Below are 24129 nucleotides of genomic sequence, written 5' to 3'. Positions count from 1 at the left end.
TATTAATTGAATGCTCAAAAAATGTTTTGCCTCACTCTCATTTCTTCTTGTTACATGTTGAAGCTCTACTTGGAACCTTGTTAAGATCCAACAATGTAAAATATGATTTATTGACATTTTTCAAGTGGTCTCAAACTTTTGATCAGGACTGTACGTTCTATGTTAGTATATTACACCCCTCAGTAAGTCAGGCTTTAGGTGGCCTGCTCTCCCTATGCATGAGTCTCAGCTTTTCAGCCCAGCACAGGGCTCAGATCACAACACACAGGGTGCTCTCTGCTGCTGAGCCCAGCTGCCTTTTTAAGGATAGCCAGGTGCTGTCAAAACCTGGCCTGGAACGTAGAAAGTAGTCACCCACCCAGCACTTCGACTATTCCCAGTAGATCAGCTATTTACAGCTATACTAAATAGCAAAAGTGTCAATCAGCATTAGCTGCTGCTGACACATGAAAACACCGGCTCTTACTTCACCGAGGCCAGGAACCTCGGTGACACATACCTGTCATCATTGACGACCCCTTATACCTTCCTACATACCTCCCCCCTTTGTCCAACTCTGAGGGGATGAACACATACTAGAAAGTATACTCGGGACAGAGCATACGCACTTCCCTGTAACTGACCTGCCCTGTGTTCCACCAAAACCTCTGTAAAAGTTCTGTAAAGAGAAAAAACACCGGGTAGTCCTTGGCCTGGCTCATCCATTTTAGAGGGGAGTGGTCAGTCACCAGACGGAACTTTCTCCCCAACAAATAGTAGCAGAGAGACTCTAGTGCCCACTTAATAGCCAGGCACTCTCTCTCCACTATACTGTACCTGGTCTCAGCTGGGGTAAGCTTACGGCTAAGAAAGACAACGGGATGCTCTCCCCCGTTGGCTTCCTGAGACAGTCCCGCACCGAGGCCTACTTCGGAGGCATCGGTCTGTACTATAAACTCCCTTTTGAAGTTGGGCGTCACCAAAACCAGGGACCCACACAGGGCCGACTTCAAAGCAGAGAAAGCCTTTCCATCTGATCATCCCCAGTGAACCATCACTGACTTGCGTTCCTTCAAGAGCCCTGTCAAGGGTGCGGCCACTGTAGCAAAGTGGGGGCCAAACCTCATATAATATCCCACCATTCCCAAGAATGACTTTACTTGCCTAGTAGTGACAGGTCGGGGCCAATTCCATATCTCCTCTATTTTGTTCACTTGGGGTTTAATGACTTCACATCCAATGACATACCCTATGTATATCGTCTCCTCTAACACTATTGCAAATTTTCTTGGGTTAGCTGTTAGTCCAGTCTTTCAAAGGGAGTCCACTACAGCCTGTACCTTGGGTAGGTGACTTTCCCAGTTGGTACTGTGGATGATAATATTGTCCAGGTAAGCCAAAGCATACCGACGGTGTGGACACAGCACAATGTCCATGAGCCGATGAAAGGTGAAGGGGGCCCAGTGCAGACCAAAGGGTAACACCTTATATTGATACAACCTCTCTGGTGTGATAAAGGCAGTTTTATCTTTGGCAGCCTCCGTTAAGGGTACCTGCCAGTACCCTTTGGTGAGGTCCAAAACAGAAAAATACCAGGCTTGGCCTAACCTCTCAATAAGCTCATCCACCCGAGGAATGGGATACGCATCAAATTTGTAAATGTCATTTAGTTCGCAGAAATTGTTACAGAACCATAATGTGCCATCTGGCTTGGGAATTAAGACTATTGGACTGGCCCATTCAGTTTTGGACTCCTCAATGACGTCTAGTTGTAGCATTAGTTGCACTTCTTCCGAGATGGCTTGTCGCTGAGTATCGGGTACCCGGTATGGTTGGATGATAGAAGTGCGTCCAGAGAAGTCCAAGAACACGTCCATGTTCCTGCTGATGAACTCCCTGGCCTCCTGAGTCTGTTTAGAGGAAAGGCTATCAGCAATCTTCACTGTGGCAACTTCTTCCCTTGTATCAGAACGGGGGCTGGAACCTCTTCCCCTAGAAAACCCAGCCGCGGTCTGTCATCTGTACTGGTCTCCTTATCTTTCCAAGGTTTGAGTAAATTCACATGGTACACCTGCTCCGGCTTTCGCCGCCCTGGCTGGTGTACCTTGTAGTTTACTTCCCCAGCCTTTTCAAGTTCATAGGGTCCCTGCCACCTAGTCAGTAACTTACTGTCGACCGATGGTACCAGAATCAAAACCCAATCTCCTAGGTTAAAGATCCAGACCCAAGCCTGCCGATTATAGACCCTCCATATGTTCCCTAACAAGAGGCGACACTTTCTCCATCCGCTCTTGCATCTGGGTGACATAATCAATTACACTTTTATATGGTGTGAGTTGTTGTTCCCATGCCTCTTTGGCTATGTTCAACAGACCATGAGGATGTCAAACATATAGCAGTTCGAAGGGCGAGAACCCAGTAGAAGCCTGGGGCACCTCTCGAACTGCAAACATGAGATCGGGCAGAAGAAGGTCCCAATCCCTCTCATCCTTAGACACCACTCTTTTTAACATGTTTTTTAATGTTTGATTAAACCTTTCTACCAGGCCGTCCGTTTGCGGTTAATAAACGGACGTCCACAGCTGTTTTATGTGCAGTAATTTACAGAGTTCCCTCATGACCTTTGACATAAAAGGGGTCCCTTGGTCGGTCAGAACCTCTTTAGGTAGCCCCACTCAGGAAAACATCTCCATTAACTCCTTAGCTATGAGTTTGGCCGATTTATGTCACAGGAGCAACGCCTCCGGGTACCGAGTGGCATAGTCTCGGACGACCAAGATGTTTTGTGCCCTCTAGTGGATTTCGGTACTGGCCCCATGAGATCCATGGCAATTCGATGTAACAGAACCTTGATAATCGGGAGATGTACCAGGGGACTATGGAAATGTGGCTGGCGCTAGTTATCTGGCAGGTTGGGCAAGTCTTACAAAATTCTTCTAGCTTTCTAAACATACTAGGCCAGTAAAACCACTGTAGTATCCAGTCCTGCTTTTTCTGCCATCCCAGGTGTCCCCCAAGAACATGTTGGTGGGCTAGCTCCAACACGAGCTTGCGATACACCTTAGGCACCACCAGCTGTTCAACATGCTCACCCCATAGTTGGTTTACCCGATACAGCATCTTCTGATGAACCACAAAACGGGGAAACATCAACTCGACCCCCGGTTGTTGAGGTTCACCATCAACTATAACAACATTTTCCCAGGCCCGAGATAATGTTGTGCTGTACTGAAAATTTCCCCGGAGACGTTGAGGTCTGTCAACTCACGAACAGGCGGAAAATCCTCCATGTCTCTCACCATTACACTCAACGTAGTTGTCTCCCCCTCTTCCACCAAAGTGGCAGCCACCCCTACCTCTGACCCTGCGGTCTCAGGTTCCCAGGGTTCTGGCCTCCCCCATGAGCAAGGCCACTCTACTGGGTTTATGTCACTCTCAAGGGTATTGGTAACTTTCGTATCCGACCATAGTGCCGGGAAACCAGGGAAGTCTCCCAATTATAAGTTCATAATGTAAATTGGTGACGACAGCCACCTCGTTGGTCCACCTGTCGGCCACCGTGGACAGAGACACCAGAGCAGTGGGATAGTCCTTTAAGTCTCCATGGATGCACATGACCCCAACTTCTCGTCCAGTATACTCGGCAGGCTGCACCAGGGAAGCTCTTACCAGGGACACCAGACTCTCTGAGTCCAGCAGAGCTACCGCCAGAGTGTCTCCCACTTCCACCTGGCACAGGTGGCTATTGTCTGTAATCTATGGGGTAACTGTTGCACACAGCTTCCTGGCATACAAGGAGTGGCGGTAGCCATAGTTAGTATCCATGGGTTCCCCCCTGATGGGGACAGTCGGCCCTTATGTGGCCAGGCTCCTGACACCGCCAGCAGACTATCAGAGCTAGGTCTGAAGGGGGTATATCCCGGGAGGGTTTTGCTGGCACCAGTTGCCCGGTCTTGGGTGGAGATTTCCGGGGTTTGAATGCCCCCCTCCCAAAAGAACCCCCCTGTAGAGTCCTGGTAGCCTCATAGCATTCCACCTGGTTGACCATCTCAAGGGCATTACCAGGAGACACCTGGCCTATCCAGTTCTGGAGAGGATATGGCAAAGCCCTCCAGAATACCTCAGCCAACAGACGCTCCAGCATAGCAGTGGAACTCAGCACGTCAGGTTGCAGCCATTTTTGCAACCAGTGTAGCAGATCATAATACTGAGGTCTCGCGGGTTCAGCTGGGTTAAACTCCCACAAAAGCACCGCTGGGCCTGGACCAACACATTCACCCCCAGTCTTGCCAGAACCTTTATTGTCGTTTAATTGGCCGCTTGATCATCTGGTAAAGCCGAAAAGCACCTGCTGGTGTCCAGAGGCCAGGAACGGAGCAATGACCTCAGCCCACTGATATTGGGGTAGTTTCTCCCTCACGGCCACATTTTTGAACACCGCCAGATAGGTCTAGACGTCGTCCGAGGGGTTCATCTTAGGGATCGCCGCACAGACTGCTTTTTGGGCATAGTGGATGCTCTGGGATGCTCCTGCCACTTGTAAAGCCATCACATGTTGCAATATCAGCTGGTTGGTTTCCTGCTGATTCTTATTAGCCTCCCGCTGTTGCAAGTTAGCCTCCACGAGTAGAGTTGAGCGAACACCTGGATGTTCGGGTTCAAGAAGTTCGGCCGAACTTCCCGGAAATGTTCGAGTTCGAGATCCGAACCCGACCCGAACTTCGTCCCGAACCCGAACCCCATTGAAGTCAATGGGGACCTGAACTTTTCGGCACTAAAAAGGCTGTAAAACAGCCCAGGAAAGGGCTAGAGGGCTGCAAAAGGCAGTAACATGTAGGCAAATCCCCTGCAAACAAATGTGGATAGGGAAATGAATAAAAATAAAAATAAAATAAATAAAAATTAACAAATATCAATTGGAGAGAGGTCCCATAGCAGAGAATCTGGCTTCACGTCACCCACCACTGTAACAGTCCATTGTCATATATTCGGGCCCCGGTACCCAGGCAGAGGAGAGAGGTCCCGTAAAAGAGATTCAGACTTCATGCCAGCAGAGAATCAGTCTTCATGTCATAGCAGAGATTCATGCTTCACGTCACCCAACACTGGAACAGTCCATTGTCAGATATTTAGGCCCAGGCACCCAGGGAGAGGAGAGAGGTCCCGTAACAGAGAATCTGGCTTCATGTCAGCAGAGAATCAGTCTTCATGTCATAGCAGAGAATCATGCTTTACGCCACCCAACACTGGAACAGTCCATTGTCAGATATTTAGACCCAGGCAGAGGAGAGAGGTCCCGTAACAGAGAATCTGGCTTCATGTCAGCAAAGAATCAGTCTTCATGTCATAGCAGAGAATCATGCTTCACGTCACCCAACACTGGAACCGTCCATTGTCAGATATTTAGACCCAGGCAGAGGAGAGAGGTCCCGTAACAGAGAATCTGGCTTCATGTCAGCAGAGAATCAGTCTTCATGTCATAGCAGAGAATCATGCTTTACGTCACCCAACACTGGAACAGTCCATTGTCAGATATTTAGGCCCAGGCACCCAGGCAGAGGAGAGAGGTCCCGTAACAGAGAATCTGGCTTCATGTCAGCAGAGAATAAGTCTTCATGTCATAGCAGAGAATCATGCTTCATGTCACCCAACACTGGAACAGTCCATTGTCATATATTTAGGCCCAGGCAGAGGAGAGAGGTCCCGTAACAGAGAATCTGGCTTCATGTCAGCAGAGAATCAGTCTTCATGTCATAGCAGAGAATCATGCTTTACGTCACCCAACGCTGGAACAGTCCATTGTCAGATATTTAGGCCCAGGCAGAGGAGAGAGGTCCCGTAACAGAGAATCTGGCTTCATGTCAGCAGAGAATCAGTCTTCATGTCATAGCAGAGAATCATGCTTCACGTCACCCAACACTGGAACAGTCCATTGTCAGATATTTAGGCCCAGGCACCCAGGCAGAGGAGAGAGGTCCCGTAACAGAGAATCTGGCTTCATGTCAGCAGAGAATCAGTCTTCATCTCATAGCAGAGAATCATGCTTCACATCACCCAAAATTGGAACAGTCCATTGTCATATATTTTGGCCCCGGCACCCAGACAGAGGAGAGGTTCATTCAACTTTGGGTTGCCCCGCAATATAATGGTAAAATGAAAATAAAAATAGGATTGAATGAGGAAGTGCCCTGGAGTACAATAATATATGGTTAAGGGGAGGTAGTTAATGTCTAATCTGCACAAGGGATGGACAGGACCTGTGGGATCCATGCCTGGTTCATTTTTATGAACGTCAGCTTGTCCACATTGGCTGTAGACAGGCGGCTGCGTTTGTCTGTAATGACGCCCCCTGCCATGCTGAATACACGTTCAGACAAAACGCTGGCCGCCGGGCAGGCCAGCACCTCCAGGGCATTAAAAGGCTAGCTCTGGCCACATGGACAATTTAGAGACCCAGAAGTTGAATGGGGCCGAACCATCAGTCAGTACGTGGAGGGGTGTGCACACGTACTGTTCCACCATGTTAGTGAAATGTTGCCTCCTGCTACCACGTTGCGTATCAGGTGGTGGTGCAGTTAGCTGTGGCGTGTTGACAAAACTTTTCCACATCTCTGCCATGCTAACCCTGCCCTCAGAGGAGCTGGCTGTGACACAGCTGCCTTGGTGACCTCTTGCTCCTCCTCTGCCTTGGCCTTGGGCTTCCACTTGTTCCCCTCTGACATTTGGGAATGCTCTCAGTAGCGCGTTTACCAATGTGCACTTGTACTTGCGCATCTTCCTATCACGCTCCAGTGCAGGAAGTAAGGTGGGCACATTGTCTTTGTACCGTGGATCCAGCAGGGTGGCAACCCAGTAGTCCGCACATGTTAAAATGTGGGCAACTCTGCTGTCGTTGCGCAGGCACTGCAGCATGTAGTCGCTCATGTGTGCCAGGCTGCCCAGAGGTAAGGACAAGCTGTCCTCTGTGGGAGGCATATCGTCATCGTCCTGCGTTTCCCCCCAGCCACGCACCAGTGATGGGCTCGAGCTGCATTGGGTGCCACCCCGCTATGACCATGCTTCATCCTCATCCTCCTCCACCTCCTCCTCATCCTCGTCCTCCTCATCCTCCAGTAGTGGGCCCTGGCTGGCCACATTTGTACCTGGCCTCTGCTGTTGCAAAAAACCTCCCTCTGAGTCACTTCTAAGAGACTGGCCTGAAAGTGCTAAAAATGACCCCTCTCCCTCCTCCTCCTCCTCCTGGGCCACCTCCTCTTCCATCATCGCCCTAAGTGTTTTCTCAAGGAGACATAGAAGTGGTATTGTAACGCTGATAACGGCGTCATCGCCACTGGCCATGTTGGTGGAGTACTCGAAACAGCACAACAGGGCACACAGGTCTCGCATGGAGGCCCAGTCATTGGTGGTGAAGTGGTGCTGTTCCGCAGTGCGACTGACCTGTGCGTGCTGCAGCTGAAACTCCACTATGGCCGCTGCTGCTAGTACAGTCTGTCCAGCATGTGCAAGGTGGAGTTCCACCTGGTGGGCACGTCGCATATGAGGCTGTGAGCGGGAAGGCCGAAGTTACGCTGTAGCGCAGACAGGCGAGCAGCGGCAGGATGTGAACGCCGGAAGCACGAACAGACGGCCCGCACTTTATGCAGCAGCTCTGACATGTTGGGGTAGTTGTGAATGAACTTCTGCACCACCAAATTCAGCACATGCGCCAGGCAAGGGATGTGCATCAAACCGGCTATTCCCAGATCTGCAACGAGATTTCGCCCATTATCGCACACCACCAGGCCGGGCTTGAGGCTCACCGGCAGCAACCACTTGTCGATCTGTTGTTCTATACCCCGCCACAACTCCTGTGCGGTGTGGGGCCTGTCCCCCAAACATATGAGTTTCAGAATGGCCTGCTGACGTTTACCCCAGACTGGGCTGAAGTTGGTGGTGAAGGTGTGTGGCTGACTGGATGAGCAGATGGAAGAGGAGGAGGAGGAAGCTGAGTAGGAGGAGGTGGCAACAGGAGACAAAGAATGTTGCCCTGCGATCCTTGGCGGCGGAAGGACGTGCGCCAAACAGCTCTCCGCCTGGGGCCCAGCCGCCACTACATTTACCCAGTGTGCAGTTAGGGAGATATAGCGTCCCTGGCCGTGCTTACTGGTCCACGTATCTGTGGTTAGGTGAACCTTGCCACAGATGGCGTTGCGCAGTGCACACTTGATTTTATCAGATACTTGATTGTGCAGGGAAGGCACGGCTCTCTTGGAGAAGTAGTGCCGGCTGGGAACAACATACTGTGGGACAGCAAGCGACATGAGCTGTTTGAAGCTGTCTGTGTCCACCAGCCTGAATGACAGCATTTCATAGGCCAGTAGTTTAGAAATGCTGGCATTCAGGGCCTGGGATCGAGGGTGGCTAGGTGGGAATTTACACTTTCTCTCAAATGTTTGTGAGATGGAGAGCTGAACGCTGGCGTGTGACATGGTTGAGATGCTTGGTGACGCAGGTGGTGGTGTTGGTGGTATATCCCATGTTTGCTGGGCGGCAGGTGCCAACGTTCCTCCAGAGGCGGAGGAAGAGGCCGAGGCGGTGGCAGCAGCAGAAGAGTCCGAGGCAGCAGCAGCAGAAGAGGTAGCAGGGGGAGCTTGATTGACTTCCTTGTTTTTAAGGTTTTTACTCCACTGCAGTTCATGCTTTGCATGCAGGTGCCTGGTCATGCAGGTAGTGCTAAAGTTCAGACCGTTAATGCCTCGCTTCAGGCTCTGATGGCACAGCGTGCAAACCACTAGGGTCTTGTCGTCAGAACATTGTTTGAAGAAGTGCCATGCCAGGGAACTCCTTGAAGCTGCCTTTGGGGTGCTTGGTCCCAGATGGCGGCGGTCAGTAGCAGGCGGAGTCTCTTGGCGGCGGGTGTTCTGCTTTTGCCCACTGCTCCCACTTTTGCTATGCTGTTGGCTCTGTCTCACCACTGCCTCTTCCTCGGAACTGTGAAAGTCAGTGGCACGACCTTCATTCCATGTGGGTTCTAGGACCTCATCGTCCCCTGCATCGTCTTCCACCCAGTCTTGATCCCTGACCTCCTGTTCAGTCTGCACACTACAGAAAGACGCAGCAGTTGGCACCTGTGTTTCGTCATCATCAGAGACCTGCTGAGGTGGTATCCCCATGTCCTCATCATCAGGAAACATAAGTGGTTGTGCGTCAGTGCATTCTATGTCTTCCACAGCTGGGGAAGGGCTAGGTGGATGCCCTTGGGAAACCCTGCCAGCGGAGTCTTCAAACAGCATAAGAGACTGCTGCATAACTTGAGGCTCAGACAGTTTCCCTGGTATGCATGGGGGTGATGTGACAGACTGATGGGCTTCGTTTTCAGGCACCATCTGTGCGTTTTCTGCAGAAGACTGGGTGGGAGATAATGTGATCGTGCTGGATCCACTGTCGGCCACCCAATTGACTAATGCCTGTACCTGCTCAGTGCGTTCTCTGCTGCTGAGCCCAGCTGCCTTTTTAAGGATAGCCAGGTGCTGTCAAAACTTGGCCTGGAACATGGGGAGTAGTCACCCACCCAGCATTTTGACTACTCCCAATAAGAGCCATCCCGGATCACCTATTTACAGCCATACTAAATAGCAAAAGTGTCAATCGGCATTAGCTGCCACTGACACATGAAAATACCGGCTCTTACTTCACCGAGGCCAGGAACCTTGGTGACACATACCTACCATCAATGATGACCCCTTGTACCTTACTACAATATTTATGTTTTTGTTGCATCTGTACAAATGGTAAATCTAACAATTTGTGCAGGTGTAATGTGACTTTAGTCACACCCACTCAAATGTATTATATTGGCATATTATGATAAAATGGATTTTAATTTGCTAGGCAGTAAATACAATTATCTATGCCCTCCAAAATCTTATTTGCTTGACTTTATTATACCTTTAATCAAACAGTTGACAATATCAGTATAACAAGTTATCATGAGTTTCCAAGAAGCCAAGATAACCACTTCTAAACTGGATTGTTTCAGATCATTTCCCCTTCACCAAGGTGATGGAAGAATTCCCATCAGATTAGCATCCATTAATGTGAAGGTTGCAATTCCAAGAGGTGTATATATAAACGCTGCATGGATCTCTCACAGTCTATCTAAAGCCCAATTTATGCTTATACACCTTAGTTACACTTGGCAAATATGAAGTTACTCCTTCTCTTGGGGCTGGTAATTCTGGCAGAATGTGGCATGGTCAAGTATGTAAACTGTTTTCTTTTGTCATATTTTCTTTTGTCAGTGTAAATCTTCTTGTCTTTTAAACAATGTATATATTCTAGCATATGTAACACTCACAACATAAATTATTTCTTATAGAGTCCCTCTCAGAAAGGCAGAGTCTTTCCGCAGCCGTCTAAACAGATTGGGGTTACTGGGTGACTACCTACGTAATAACCCTTATAATCCAGCAACTAAGTATTTTCCAAGTTTAGCTCAGACATCTGCTGAACCTCTTCAGAACTACATGGATGTGAGTAGTAATTTAAACTTCTAGACAAAGCAATATTACAACTGTTCAAACAGCAAATTGTATATTGTGTGAATGTAAAATTACTTTTGAAAGGTATTTTATAAGGGTATTTTAATGTAAAAATAAAATTAAAGCAAATTAACCCATAACAATTTATCCTGAGCTTTGCTCATGCTTTGGGAAAAGGACCTAACAGTCCAGCCTGAGCAGAGCTTGGCCACCAGGGCAAAGAAGGAAGGGCTACTTTAAGCCTTTATACCTTGGACCCTCTAAAAAATTAAACGGGCCTTATTATAAAGCTGTCAATCCAATCTTTCAAACAAGATAAGAATCACAGTATTACCATATCTCCTCCACATCAGAAAATATAGGCTTTTGAACAGCAGCTGAGAGTAAAAGAAGGTTTCACTTTCACTCGCAACCCAATTTCAAAAGAGTATATCTACCGATGGAAAGAATATAATTCTGTGATGTCTTCTACAAAGCCCAAGCTATGAAGGCTTGAAGCATCAGCCCCCCCCCCCTTCCATCTCTCAGCAAGTTTTGATCTCAGCCTGCCTGGAGCATATGAGAGAAAACGTCCTCTTTCATGATAATGATTATCACTAGAGAGGATCTAATATATTAGCCCTTGCACGGTTATATGATAAGGAAAATAAAAAATGTTTTGGGTCTTGAAATGCAGTGCCACAAAAACAGATTTTTTTGGTAAAAACAAGTGTTTCTATTATGCAAGTAATATAACATAAAAAACTATATAAATATGGAATCATCATAATCATACTGACCCTGGGTGCGTGATCCAAATGCTGCTCTAAAGTAAAATATGCAGCATCAGGAATTTCAAAAGTGTGAAGAAAGAGAAAAAAAATTGTCACACAAAGCGGTACTCAGCTCCATTTAGCCCATTTGCCTATTATACTTTATAACACTGATTGCTTCTGACCAGTTACATAGCTGCACATATATCTTAGGTACTGTAAGCAATATAATATATCTTAGGTACTGGCTGCCTGGTAAGCAATGATGTACAGATCCAGTGCAGAGAGCTACAAGTGAAACTTGAAAAATTTTAATATCCAGCAAAAGTCTATTTATTTCAGTAATGCAATTTAAAAGGAATTGCATTAATGCAGCTTAAACTTTGAATTTTGTGAAAAGGTTCAATATTCTAAGCTCAGAGTGTCACACTCCAGTCAGCTAATTAATCGGTACCCCCTGAGCAAAGGGTACCTGAGATTGTGACTTTGGGGTTTCATAAGCTGTAAGCCATAATCATCCAAATTATAACAAATAAAGGCTTGAAATATCTCGCTTTCCATGTAATGAGTCTATCTCATATGTTATTTTCACCTTTTAAGTTGCATTACTGAAATAAATAAACTTTGCACAATATTCAAATTTTTCGATTTTCACCTGTAGATGCGACAGGCTGCACTAGTCACTTGGTGTGTAAAAGGCTCACTTTGTGCTGTAGCTAGCAGAGAGGAAAAAGAGCATTTCTCTGTGTATCAGCTGTTTGCTTCAACAGTGTGCTTTGAAGCAATCACACCGGCCTCTGCTATACTTATTTATTTTTGCTAGCTGCCAAGTGGAGCTGTAAAGACATCATAGAAGCTACTGAGCATGAGCCAGAGCTATCCTATTGAACTCTACAGAGATTCAGAGGGGTGGCTGTGAGCTACTGCACATGATCAAACTAGGATTTCTCCCAAGAACCTGAGCAGACTTATCAAAATACACTCAGAGGCCACTGCACAAGCATAACCGCCATTTCAGGATAGTATATAGTAGGTGGCAGTGTACCATGAAAACCAATAATGAAAAACATAACTAACATAGGATGAGAATAAAGAAAAGAAAATTAATAATATAATAATAATAAAAATAAAGATTTCAATAAATTTACATAAGGCACTATGTGAGATATGATTATTAAGATGGGAATACCCCTTTAAGGCTAAAATTTGTTGTGTTACTAAGGGGGTAACATGCACTTCAGCTACCTAAGTTGTACAACAGCTATATTTACTTCAGACATCAATTCAAAATCTACAATACAAATTTGACATTTCTGGGAGGGTGATTATTTGTGCAAAATTAAAATTCATAATTGTTCAGTACTGATAATAAATAATAGGCCCATTCTTCTATGATGAAAAAATCATTTTAGACCAAATGCCAGAGCTCTATTTTTCAAATCTTACTCACTTTAAGCTATAATAACTTTTAAATGCTTTTATTTTTATAAGTGATTTTGAGACTACTTTTGAGACACACCGTGTTTTATATGAGTAATAAATTTTGGTTGATATATTCTTTTATTTAAAAAAGAAAATCTGAAATTTGAACTGTGCTTTTAAAGATAGATTCAGTAGCTTTGAGGGGCAATAGTGGTTTTGGCTCCACAGATATTATATAGAATTTATCAACATTGAACTTTGTAAATGGAATTTATTTTTTTTTTTTCTAATGGTATGCTGCTTTAGCCCCAAATGTTTTATTCCCATGAAAGGTAAAAGGCAAAAAACAAAGCCATTTGTTATGCAATTTCTCACAAAGATGGAAAAAACAATATGTGATTAAAACCTGGATGTTGCCAGAATAATAATCTAAGAGCCATAACTTTTTTTTGTTAACCAAGCTGTAGCTCGTTTTTTGCAGGACAAGTTATAGTTTTTATTAGTGCCATTTTGGGTCTATATGTCTTTTTGATCACTTTTAATTTTATTTTTTGGGAGGAGGCATTATTTTTTTTAACGGAGTTCACTGTGCAGTATAAGTAATATGATCATTTTATAAATCAGGTAATTATGTACAAGGCAATACAAATTACATGTAGTTTATAATTTTTTTTTATTTTTATTTAACAGATATGGGGAAAGGGTGTTTACTCTTTCATTTTTATTTATTTCTTTTAATGTTTATTTATGTTTAAAAAAAATAGTTACTACTTGAAGACTTTAGCTTGCACTGTTCTGATCACTTGTATAGTACACTGCAATAGTTATAGAATAGTTGGATTCCACAGCTAGCAGTCTCGAACGCCATTGTTTGGCCTTCTGTTGACATAGCAACCACTGGCGCCCCACAATCATATTGTGAGTTGCCAATGGATAGATGGAGAAACTGTCCACCATTTAGATGCCATGGTTCCTATTGACAGCTACTATACATTGTAGGGGTTAAATTGTAAGGATTGGAGCTAGCCCGATCACAACAGTTGTAGCAAGATGTCAGCTGTATGTTACAGCTGACCCCCACTAGAGATGCACTATCCACTTAGCATAACTATACGTGGGATTGTCCTAAATCATTTGCAATCTGGAGGTCCTTTCCATCTTTTAGACACTTATAACTTATATTTCAGATAGATCATCAATATCAGGTCGGGATACAGTTTTTTCGTCACACCACATTGTGTGCTTTTTTTTCAGATGAAAATTTTTTCAATACAGGAAAAAAGCCAAAGCCTGAGCATGCTGCAATTTGAAACTCCAAGGGGCAAATGAACACCAGGCAACTATCCTAAAACAGACAATAAAAGCTCATGGAACGCTCAGCTCTGTACAGAGAAAAGGTTCCATATTTTTAATAAAGACCAATTGAAAAAATGATTTTTACTTCATAATGAGTAGAATGCAATAATAAGAAAAAAATCCCCCAAAAGTGTATATAGCCTTTAAAAATGGATGGTGCTTAGTGAAAATTGCTCTCCACATTGGCACAACATATTTATAATAATTTATTTTAGAAAACTGCTGAAAATTATAACTACAATATACTCCTGCTCCTAGCTGCCATAGGTTTCTGTCAGAAACCATCGCAGATGTGACAAATGTATTAAAGGGCATCTGTTAGCAGATTTGTACCTATGCAAGTGGTTCACCTGTTGTATGTGTGCTTGGCAGCTGAAGGCATATGTGTTGATCCTACATTTATATGTGCCCAAATTCCTGGGAAAAATGATGTTTTAATATATGCAAATGAGCCCCTAGAGCAATGGGCCGTTGCCATTATACCTCCTAGAGGTTCTGCTCTCTCTGCAACTGCTGCACCCTTTTTACTCTGACTGACATGGCCAGACAGTGAAAAATGTTATCATGCCTAGCACTCTCAATCAAAATTCAGAGGGTGCATCAATTGCAGAGGGATGAGAGGGTCTATGTGTAACAGCAGCAGGCTCAACTCCTACAGTCTCATTTGCATATATTAAAACTTCATTTTTCTCAGCAATGAGGGCACATATGAACATGGGACCAACACAGATGCCATCAGCTGTCAAGCGCACATGCAGGTCAGACACTTTCATAGGTACAAATCGGTTGACAGATGTCATTTAAGAGGCTGCCTCTTAAAAAAAAAAAAAAAGAAAGTAAGTAGATAAGGTTTCCCAGGGATCAAGAATCCAGTCCAGATGGTGATAGTGAAAAGATACTTTTATTGCAGAAGTACAACAGTGTTATGTACCTGATGAAGGGGAACTTATCCCCGAAACGCGTTGTACTTCTGCAAAAAAAAGTATCTTTTCACTATCGCCATCTTGACTGGATTCTTGCGCCCTGGGAATCCTTATCTACTTACTTTTGTATCTTACCACTTCTTGGAGACCTCAGGTATCTCCAACAAGAAGTCATCCCTTCGCGGCTGCAGATCCACCATCAAATCGTGACTTGACAAGCTTTCACTAGAGTTGTGCCTACAGGTAGCACAACTATCAAAGGTGAGCCTTGCACTGGAACCATTTATTTTACCTGTCTACAAACGGTATTACCCTATGGTGAACCCTGTTTTATCTTTAACAGCATAAAGTAAATCCTGTGGATTTAATCGATAAAAAAAATGACATCTTACTTTAGCAGTTTTTTTTTATTTATTTTTTACCAAGACTGGCGTGTGATATGCTTCTCCTTAGGCCTCATGCACACAACAGTATTTTTTCACTGTCCGCAAAACGGGGTTCCGTTGGTCCATGATCCGTGACTGTTCTTTCGTCCATGGGTCTTCCTTGATTTTTGGAGGATCCACGGACATGAAAAAAAAGTCGTTTTGGTGTCCGCCTGGCTGTGCGGAGCCAAACGGATCCGTCCTGAATTACAATGCAAGTCAATGGGGACAGATCCGTTTGATGTTGACACAATATGGTGCAATTGCAAACGGATCCGTCCCCATTGACTTTCAATGTAAAGTCTGGAGTCCCTTTTATACCATCGGATCAGAGTTTTCTCCAATCCGATGGTATATTTTAACTTGAAGCGTCCCCATCACCATGGGAACGCCTCTATGTTAGAATATACTGTCGGATATGAGTTACATTGTGAAAACTCATATCCAACAGTATATACATTCTGGTGATGGGGACGCTTCTAATTAGAATATACTACAAACTGTGTACATGACTGCCCCCTGCTGCCTGGCAGCACCCAATCTCTTACAGGGGGCCGTGATCAGCACAATTAACCCCCCAGGTGCCGCACCTGAAGGGGTTAATTGTGCGTATCATAGCCCCCTGTAAGAGATCAGGGATGCCAGGCAGCAGGGGGCAGACCCCCCTCCCTCTATTGTAAAAAGAACATTGGTGGCCAGTGTGCGGCCTCCCCCGGCCCCCCTCCCTCTATTGTAATAAGAACATTGGTGGCCAGTGTGCGGCCCCCCCGACCCCCCTCACTCCCTCTATTGTAATAAGAACATTGGTGGCACAGTGTGCGCCCTCCCCCGGCCCCCCCCTCCCTCCCTCTATTGCATTAATAACATTGGTGGCCAGTGTGCGGCCTTCCCTCTCCTCTCCCCCCCGATCATTGATGGCAGCGGAGTTCTGATCGGAGTCCCAGTTTAATCGCTGGGGCTCCGATCGGTAACCATGGCAACCAGGACACTACTGCAGTCCTGGTTGCCATGGTTACTTAGCAATAGTCAAAGCATCATACTTACCTGCTGGCTGCTGTGATGCCTGTGTCCGGCCGGGAGCTCCTCCTTCTGGTAAGTGACAGGTCTGTGTGCCACCAACGTATTAATACAATAGAGGGAGGAAGGGGGGGCCGGGGGAGGCCGCACACTGTGCCACCAATGTTATTATTACAATAGAGGGAGGGGGGGCGCACACAGTGCCACCAATGTTATTATTACAATAGAGGGAGGGAGGGGGGGGGCCGCACTGGCCACCAATGAAATTTAAACTGGGGAGGGAGGGGGATCTGCCCCCTGCTGCCTGGCAGCCCCGGATCTCTTACAGGGGGCTATGATACGCACAATTAACCCCTTCAGGTGCAGCACCTGAGGGGTTAATTGTACGGATCACAGCCCCCTGTAAGAGATCGGCTGCTGCCAGGCAGCAGGGGGCAGTCATGTACACAGTTCGTTGTATATTCTAACTAGAAGCGTCCCCATCACTATGGGAACGCCTCTGTGTTAGAATATACTGTCGGATCTGAGTTTTCACGAAGCTCTGAAAAAGCTTTTATGCAGACGGATCTTCGGATCCGTCTGTATGATAGTAACCTACGGCCACGGATCACGGACACGGATGCCAATCTTGTGTGCATCCGTGTTCTTTCACGGACCCATTGACTTGAATGGGTCCGTGAACCGTTGTCCGTCAAAAAAATAAGACAGGTCATATTTTTTTGACGGACAGGATACACGGATCACGGAGGCGGATGACAAACGGTGCATTTTCCGAGTTTTCAACGGACCCATTGAAAGTCGATGGGTCCGCAGAAAATCACGGAAAACGGAACAACGGCCACGGGTGCACACAACGGTTGTGTGCATGAGGCCTTAGTATGTGAGCCCCCAAGGGTGGTTTTGCACGCAGTGGCCCAGATTTACTAATCTTAAAGGAGGAGTAAGTTTAGACATTCTGTCTAGACATGTACTAGATTTATCACAGTGACTTAGGCTGGGTGAGAAATATTGTGCATGGATACAGACTTTTCTTTGACTCTATACCAATTATTGGTTGGCTTACTTTGAGACAGAGTTTTATGACAGGATTATGGTGCAATTTTGGGGCATTGTATGCCGCCCCCTATCCTGTAAGCCCTTGCCAAGCATGAGATGAAAATAGTGTAGAAACCATAGATGTGTCAATTTACACCACTTTTTTGACAGATTTTTTTCCCATATACAGATTAGTAAATCTGGGCTAAGTGACATAAACAAAAACTGCAGTAACATAAAAAAAATTGTATGGGTGAAATCACAGTTAAAGGAATTTTCTCCCCTGAATACCATTTTAGCTTTTTTTTTTCCATATACACTAACAAGACAAGTAGTACTTTTTAATTATATTATTTAATATTGCATAAAGTGTCATGAGAAGCTGGAAAAGATATGCCCCTTGTTTACAAAGTCTTTTGTGCTGTCCACACAGAGGTCCTGTCGATAAAATGGCTGCTGATGGACAAATCACCTCCATGGGATGCCTCCTCCATTCAGACACACTGTACCTGCAGTAAATCTCCCAACATAACAAGTGCAAATGGTGCAGTTTGTTTGAATGGAGAAGTCATTACAATGAGATGATTTGCCTGGTCACGCGACCCTCCTTCAGCAGCCATTTAATACTATTTGAGCAAAAGAACCTGACAATGCATAGACTGGGGGCATGATTAAAATCGGAATAAAGCATGCTAATCTTGCTTTAACTGCCATTTACCACTAATTTGATAACCAGAATCTCTTAATTTAATCATTATTTTAATAAACACTTCTCATATCTTGTTTTCTCTAGATTGAGTATTTTGGAACTATTTCTATTGGAACCCCACCCCAGTCTTTCACGGTCATATTTGATACAGGATCCTCTAACTTGTGGGTGCCTTCAGTTTATTGCTCTAGTCCAGCTTGCAGTGAGTGATTAAAGTATCTATACATTTCTAATTCATATCTGGCTCTACATTATGCTACATGCACACGACCGTATGTGTTTTGTGGTCCGCAAATTGCGGATCCACAAAAATAAGGATGACGTTTCGTATGGCATCTGTTTTTTTGCGGATCCATTTTTTTTGCGGATCCATTGTAATAATGCCTATCCTTGTCCACAAACAAGAAAAAAATAGGACATGCACTACGGAACGGACATACTGATGCGGACAGCGTTTTTTGTGGACCCATTGAAATGAATGGGTCCGCATCCTATCCGCAAAAAAAAATGATCGGACATGGAAACAAAATACGTGTGCATGAGGCCTTACAGTGGGTTCTCTCTGACCAGAGTCCATTCTTAAAATGTATGATCTCTCTCTTTTAAACTTATATTATGTTTTTAGCTCAAGGTTGTGCACTCAGGAGAACCCCTTTCCATATTATTTCTAATATGCTTGTATAAATGCTGTTTCAGAGTAGACAAAGTAAAATAATGATATGGTAAATGAAAATGCCTAGTTCTTAGTTTATTCATATATTTCTAGCCAAAATAACTCAACACAACACATGTCAGAAGAGCTGAAATGCCTTATTTAAAGTGTCCTGACATTCTAACATAATCAAATAGCCTTGCTGATCTAGCTTAAAAAGAAATTTGAAAGGTGAGCCACTCTATTAACTCAGAATAATCCAGTAGGTTAATTGAAAGGGAGTTTTTTACAGGAGTGTAACTAGAATTTTATTGGCTCCATGGCAGATTTTGGCCCCGGGCGGTAATATGGTGATGGATCATGTGACGGACCATGTGATGAATGCAGTCACGTCACCAGAGATTCTTTTCCTCACAGATCATCAAAGAAGAAGACAGAACCCAGCCTAATAGTGCCCAGACTTCACACACAATAATTGTGTCCTTTGCATGCTCCCTGCACTGAAATGTTTTTCTTATGTGTACCACAATGTCCCTGTTTTTGCCCCCACAACACCTCTTTGTACCAATAAAAAAGGCAAATTCACTTCAATGTCTGTTCGCACAACAAGCAACCAGATCTTCTTGCTGCTTGCTGTCCTGGCGCAGGCAACACAATGCCTTCACAGCATTGTGCCTCCTACTCCAGGACACTAACATCATCGGAGTGCATGTTACCTCCCTAAAGCAGCGCCAACATAGTTTTGATCTGGAGGTGTAGATTCAGTTGAAAATGGCACTGGACACAGGTGGGTTCATATTCCCTGTGACTTTGATCATTACACAACTGATTTTCTAAAACATAAAGGACATATGAAGAACATAACTATGTTTCCCCCACATGTACTGCAGATTAAAGAAAAAAGAATGAAATACACCTCTTAGCAAGGGGACAATCATATTATACTAAGAACATAACTAGTGGTCACTTTTCTGTCATAAACTATTACTGTGTGAATAACTATCCAGACAATGTAGTTACAGATGAAAGCTCCTCAGTGAATCTTTGGACTTTGGATATATTATAGGAAATGTGTTTTGCTCAAACTACACTGATGTACCAGATATATGCCTACATTAACTATAAATGTTTGTAACCAATTGATGCCATTTCTCTCAAGATTTTCGATAGCAAATTCAAAGAAAAAAAAAATACAACGATGCAACTAACCAATAAATGGCTTCATCTGCACTATTGTATAGGCTTTGTTAATAAGCCTATATTATTATGCCTAAACCTAGAATCTAGAAATCAATTTCTCTATATTATCCTGGATTACCCCTGCCTCACCTCACCCAATGGGTACAGCCATTGAAGCAATCATCATGTCCCTGCTGTCTGTTCTCCAGCAATTTGTACCCATCAGCATCTTCCTGCTTTCTTCTGGTGGATAGGTCTGCCAGAGGCTTTTACTCCTCTCTAGCCTTTATTCTGCTGCATCTTTTCCTTTTAATAGTCTCTATAGTCATCATATATCAATCTGCTCTATAAATTGCTGCCTGTAGCTTACATTGCATTTTCATGGTGGCAGGTACCCTTTAAGACAATTTTTCCCTGTGGGAAGGTGCCTGAGTAATAGGTTATAGTTAGCTTGTTTCCTACAAAGGTACATCTTTATCTTGTCTGTCCATGTACCAAATTCGGCCTGTTTCTCTAGTTGACTGATCGCTGCATGAGCTGACCTCTGCCTATTCCTCCTTCAGACCGTGTGCTGCCCTCCCGGACCATTGTACAGTTTACTGGATTTCAGTATGATGCCTGCCCTGACAACAGCTTGTTTCCTGACTATGGTTTTGCCTGATCCCTCAGTGCTCTGCACTGGTGCCTCTTGACCACTGTGTGTCAGCAGTTACTAAACTGAGACTATTCCAAGAGTTAGCGGCCTGTTGGTTTACCTGTAGTGGAGTCCAGGTCCCTGTATGGGGTCAAAGGGTGAAGACAATGGGGCTTCCAGGATAAAGCCCCAACCTATATCAGTTTAGTGGCATAGCAGATTCACATTCGCCTTTGCAATATTCTACTTAAAACTAAACATTATGATTATGGCAATAAAAAATAAAAAAAATCCCCAAGACATAATGTCCCAACACATGCTATAACCCCTATTGCAAACATTTTGACATTTTGGCAATTGGAATCATTTGGTATCTTTCATGCAAAAATACATCTAAAAACATTTTTTTTTTTTTCATAGCCAACCACCATATGTTCAACCCACAGAAATCATCCACATTCCAAGCTACCAACACTCCTTTATCCATCCAGTATGGAACTGGAAGTATGACTGGCTTCCTTGGATATGACACTGTACAGGTGAGGCTTTATTAAATTTGAAATAGATAAAGGTCAATACAGCATATCATAAGGGAATAGTTTGGTAGACATGTTTGGCATAAAAAATATCAGTCTATACACATCCCAGAAATTTAAAAATTTGCATCCCCCAGATGCACTGACCTAGTATTGAGCAATATATAGAGGGTAATTGCCCTCATCAGGCTCAATACATATCAGGTCTATAGCACCTCCTCTCCCTTGCATTAGCAAATTCCCATAGACTACTCACCCTTAAGAGCGGCATATATATTGAGTATAGGTGCAGTTATTAATTGGACATATTCACTACATGCTTATTATATGTAATATTATTAGAATTATGTATATATTGAGATTATTTTGAATAAAGATTACAATTTTTTTTATTTATGGGATGTGTTTTTCTTTTCTTTTCAGTGTGGTATATATCTATTTTTTTTAGTTTCCCAGTGACATTTATTGTTACATTTTTCTGACCTATTGGTGATTAATAAAAAATATCAGGGAAAAAAATATTTCCCACACAATTTCTCAACTGTATAAAATGACATATGTTTGTATATTATTAATATGCAAATTTTGAACTGCATCTTCGGTTCCCGACATAAAAACACTATATTTAGGGCGAGCTCAGTGCAAATAGATTTTTACAACTGGTAAACTTATAAATTCCTAGGCACCGAGCTCCTCCTAGTGATCAGGGATCGGATTAAAGGGGTTGTTCGGGATTTGGGACCTTTGTCCTATAGTACTGCAGTGTCACACACATCAACAACACCCATGTCCTACCTGATGAACTTACTTCTAATGCCCCCTTTTGCTCCAATAAATTCCCTTGCAGAGGAGGAAAGCTTCCTCTTCCGCTGCTGAGGGAGCTCAGTGACGTCACTGCCAGCCCAGCAAATTATGCAAAAGTATTGCAGGGGCGGTAACTAGCCTGTCTGAGATCCCACTAAGCTCCGCCCCCTCCAGTCCAGTGACATCACCGGGTGCCGACAAGGGACCAATCAGAGTGGTCCGTTGCCCACACTCACTCCAATTGGTTGGTCTTTACAGACCAACCAATTGGAGCGCGGTACTGTGAAAATGCTGTTTTCAGGCTGCAATCTCCACTCAGAGTGTAGATTGCTGCCTGAAAGTGAGTAAGTGCCCCCTCATATGTGCCCAAGTGCCGGTCATCAAATAAATCCACCCTCATGTATGGGCCCCCATTGTCCTCGATCCCCCCCATGTTCCTCCGCTACTGCTCCTGCTGCCCTGGAGCCGCTGACATTTGCAGAGAGAGTGTTAACTGTAATTTACAGCTAACACTCATATCCAACACCCCAAATCGGTGCTGGCACTGATCTGTGGTCTTTAACCCCGTAGATTCCGCGGTCGGCACCCGAACCCCAACCTTTCTGTAAAAGTTTGGGTTCGGCGTTCGGGTATACCATCAGATCAGAGTTTTCTCCAATCCGATGGTATATTTTAACTTGAAGCTTCCCCATCAGATTTGAGTTAGATCGTGAAAACTCAGATCCAACAGTATATTCTAACACAGAGGCGTTCCCATAGTGATGGGGACGCTTCAAGTTAGAATATACTGAGAACTGTGGACATAACGGCCCCCTGCTGCCTGGCAGTACCTGATCTCTTAACAGGGGGCTGTGCGGCACCTGAGGGGTTAATTGTGCGGATCACAGCCCCCTGTAAGAGATCAGGTACTGCCAGGCAGCAGGGGGCCAGACCCCCCTCCCTCCCCAGTTTTAAATTCATTGGTGGCCAGTGCGGCCCCCCCGGCCCCCCCTTCCTCCCCAGTATAAAATTCATTGGTGGCCAGTGCAGCCTCCCCTCCCCCCCTAATAAAAATCACAAACCCCTCCCCCATCATTGATGGCAGCGGAGAGTTCCGATCGGAGTCCCAGTTTATTCACTGGGACTCCGATCAGTTACCATGGTAGCCAGGATGCTACTGTAGTCCTGGCTGCCATGGTTACTTAGCAATTTTAGAAGCATTATACTTACCTGCGCTGTCTGTGGCCGGCCGGTCGCTCCTCTTACTGGTAAGTGACAGGTCTGTGCTATAAGCAATGCGCCGCACAGACCTTTCACTTACCAGTAAGAGTAGCGACTGGCCGGCCACAGACAGCGCAGGTAAGTATAATGCTTCTAAAATTGCTAAGTAACCATGGCAGCCAGGACTACAGTAGCGTCCTGGCTACCATGGTAACCGATCGGAGCCCCAGCGATTAAACTAGGACTCCGATCGAAACTGCCGCTCCACTGCCACCAATGATGGAGGGGGGAGGGGGGTTCTTAACCTGTGGCCACTGCCACCAATGATTTTAATTAGGGGTGGGGGGTTGAGGGGGGCCACAATAATCACCAATGATTTTAATATGGGGGGCCACACTGGCCACCAATGATTTTAATACTGGGGAGGGAGAGGGGCCGCACTAACCACCAATGATTTTAATTGGGGGGGTGTGGGGGAGGGTGGGCTGCGCTGGCCACCAATGAATTTAATACTGGGGAGGGAGGGGGGGGGCGCACTGGCCACCAATGATTTTAATTAGGGGGGGGGGCGGGCGGGAAACAGCACTGGCCACCAATGAATTAAATACTGGGGAGGGAGGGGGGCCGCACTGGCCATCAATGAATTTAACCACTTCAGCCCCGCTAGCTGAAACCCCTTTCATGACCAGAGCACTTTTTACACTTCGGCACTACACTCCTTTCACCGTTTATCGCTCGGTCATGCAACTTACCACCCAAATGAATTTTACCTCCTTTTCTTCTCACTAATGGAGCTTTCATTTGGTGGTATTTCATTGCTGCTGACATTTTTACTTTTTTGTTATTAATCGAAATGTAACAATTTGTTTGCAAAAAAATGACATTTTTCACTTTCAGCTGTAAAATGTTGCAAAAAAAACAACATCCATATATAAATTTTTTGCTAAATTTATAGTTCTACATGTCTTTGATAAAAAAAAAAATGT

At 44.8% G+C, this 24129-nt stretch overlaps 1 protein-coding gene across 2 annotated transcripts in view; it reads left to right on the top strand.

Moving 5' to 3' along the window:
* The window catches only part of LOC122941247 (pepsin A-like), a 76314-nt gene that overhangs the window by 8716 nt on the left and 43469 nt on the right, over window positions 1-24129 (top strand). The window contains exons 1-4 of one of the 2 annotated variants that reach the window (XM_044298328.1): window positions 10128-10218; window positions 10337-10490; window positions 18223-18340; window positions 21024-21142. In XM_044298328.1, coding sequence (XP_044154263.1) covers window positions 10163-10218; window positions 10337-10490; window positions 18223-18340; window positions 21024-21142 — 447 coding nt within the window. In that variant the 5' untranslated portion in view covers window positions 10128-10162. Of the gene's footprint in view, window positions 1-10127; window positions 10219-10336; window positions 10491-18222; window positions 18341-21023; window positions 21143-24129 lie in introns of those variants that run through there. The other variant, XM_044298329.1, reaches the window with a different exon arrangement.

Source organism: Bufo gargarizans, chromosome 6 (assembly GCF_014858855.1).
Source record: "Bufo gargarizans isolate SCDJY-AF-19 chromosome 6, ASM1485885v1, whole genome shotgun sequence".
In the NCBI taxonomy this organism is placed as follows: Eukaryota; Metazoa; Chordata; class Amphibia; order Anura; family Bufonidae; genus Bufo; species Bufo gargarizans.
The sequence above is the reverse complement of the archived record's forward strand: the minus strand, read 5'-3'. Positions and strand labels throughout refer to the sequence as shown.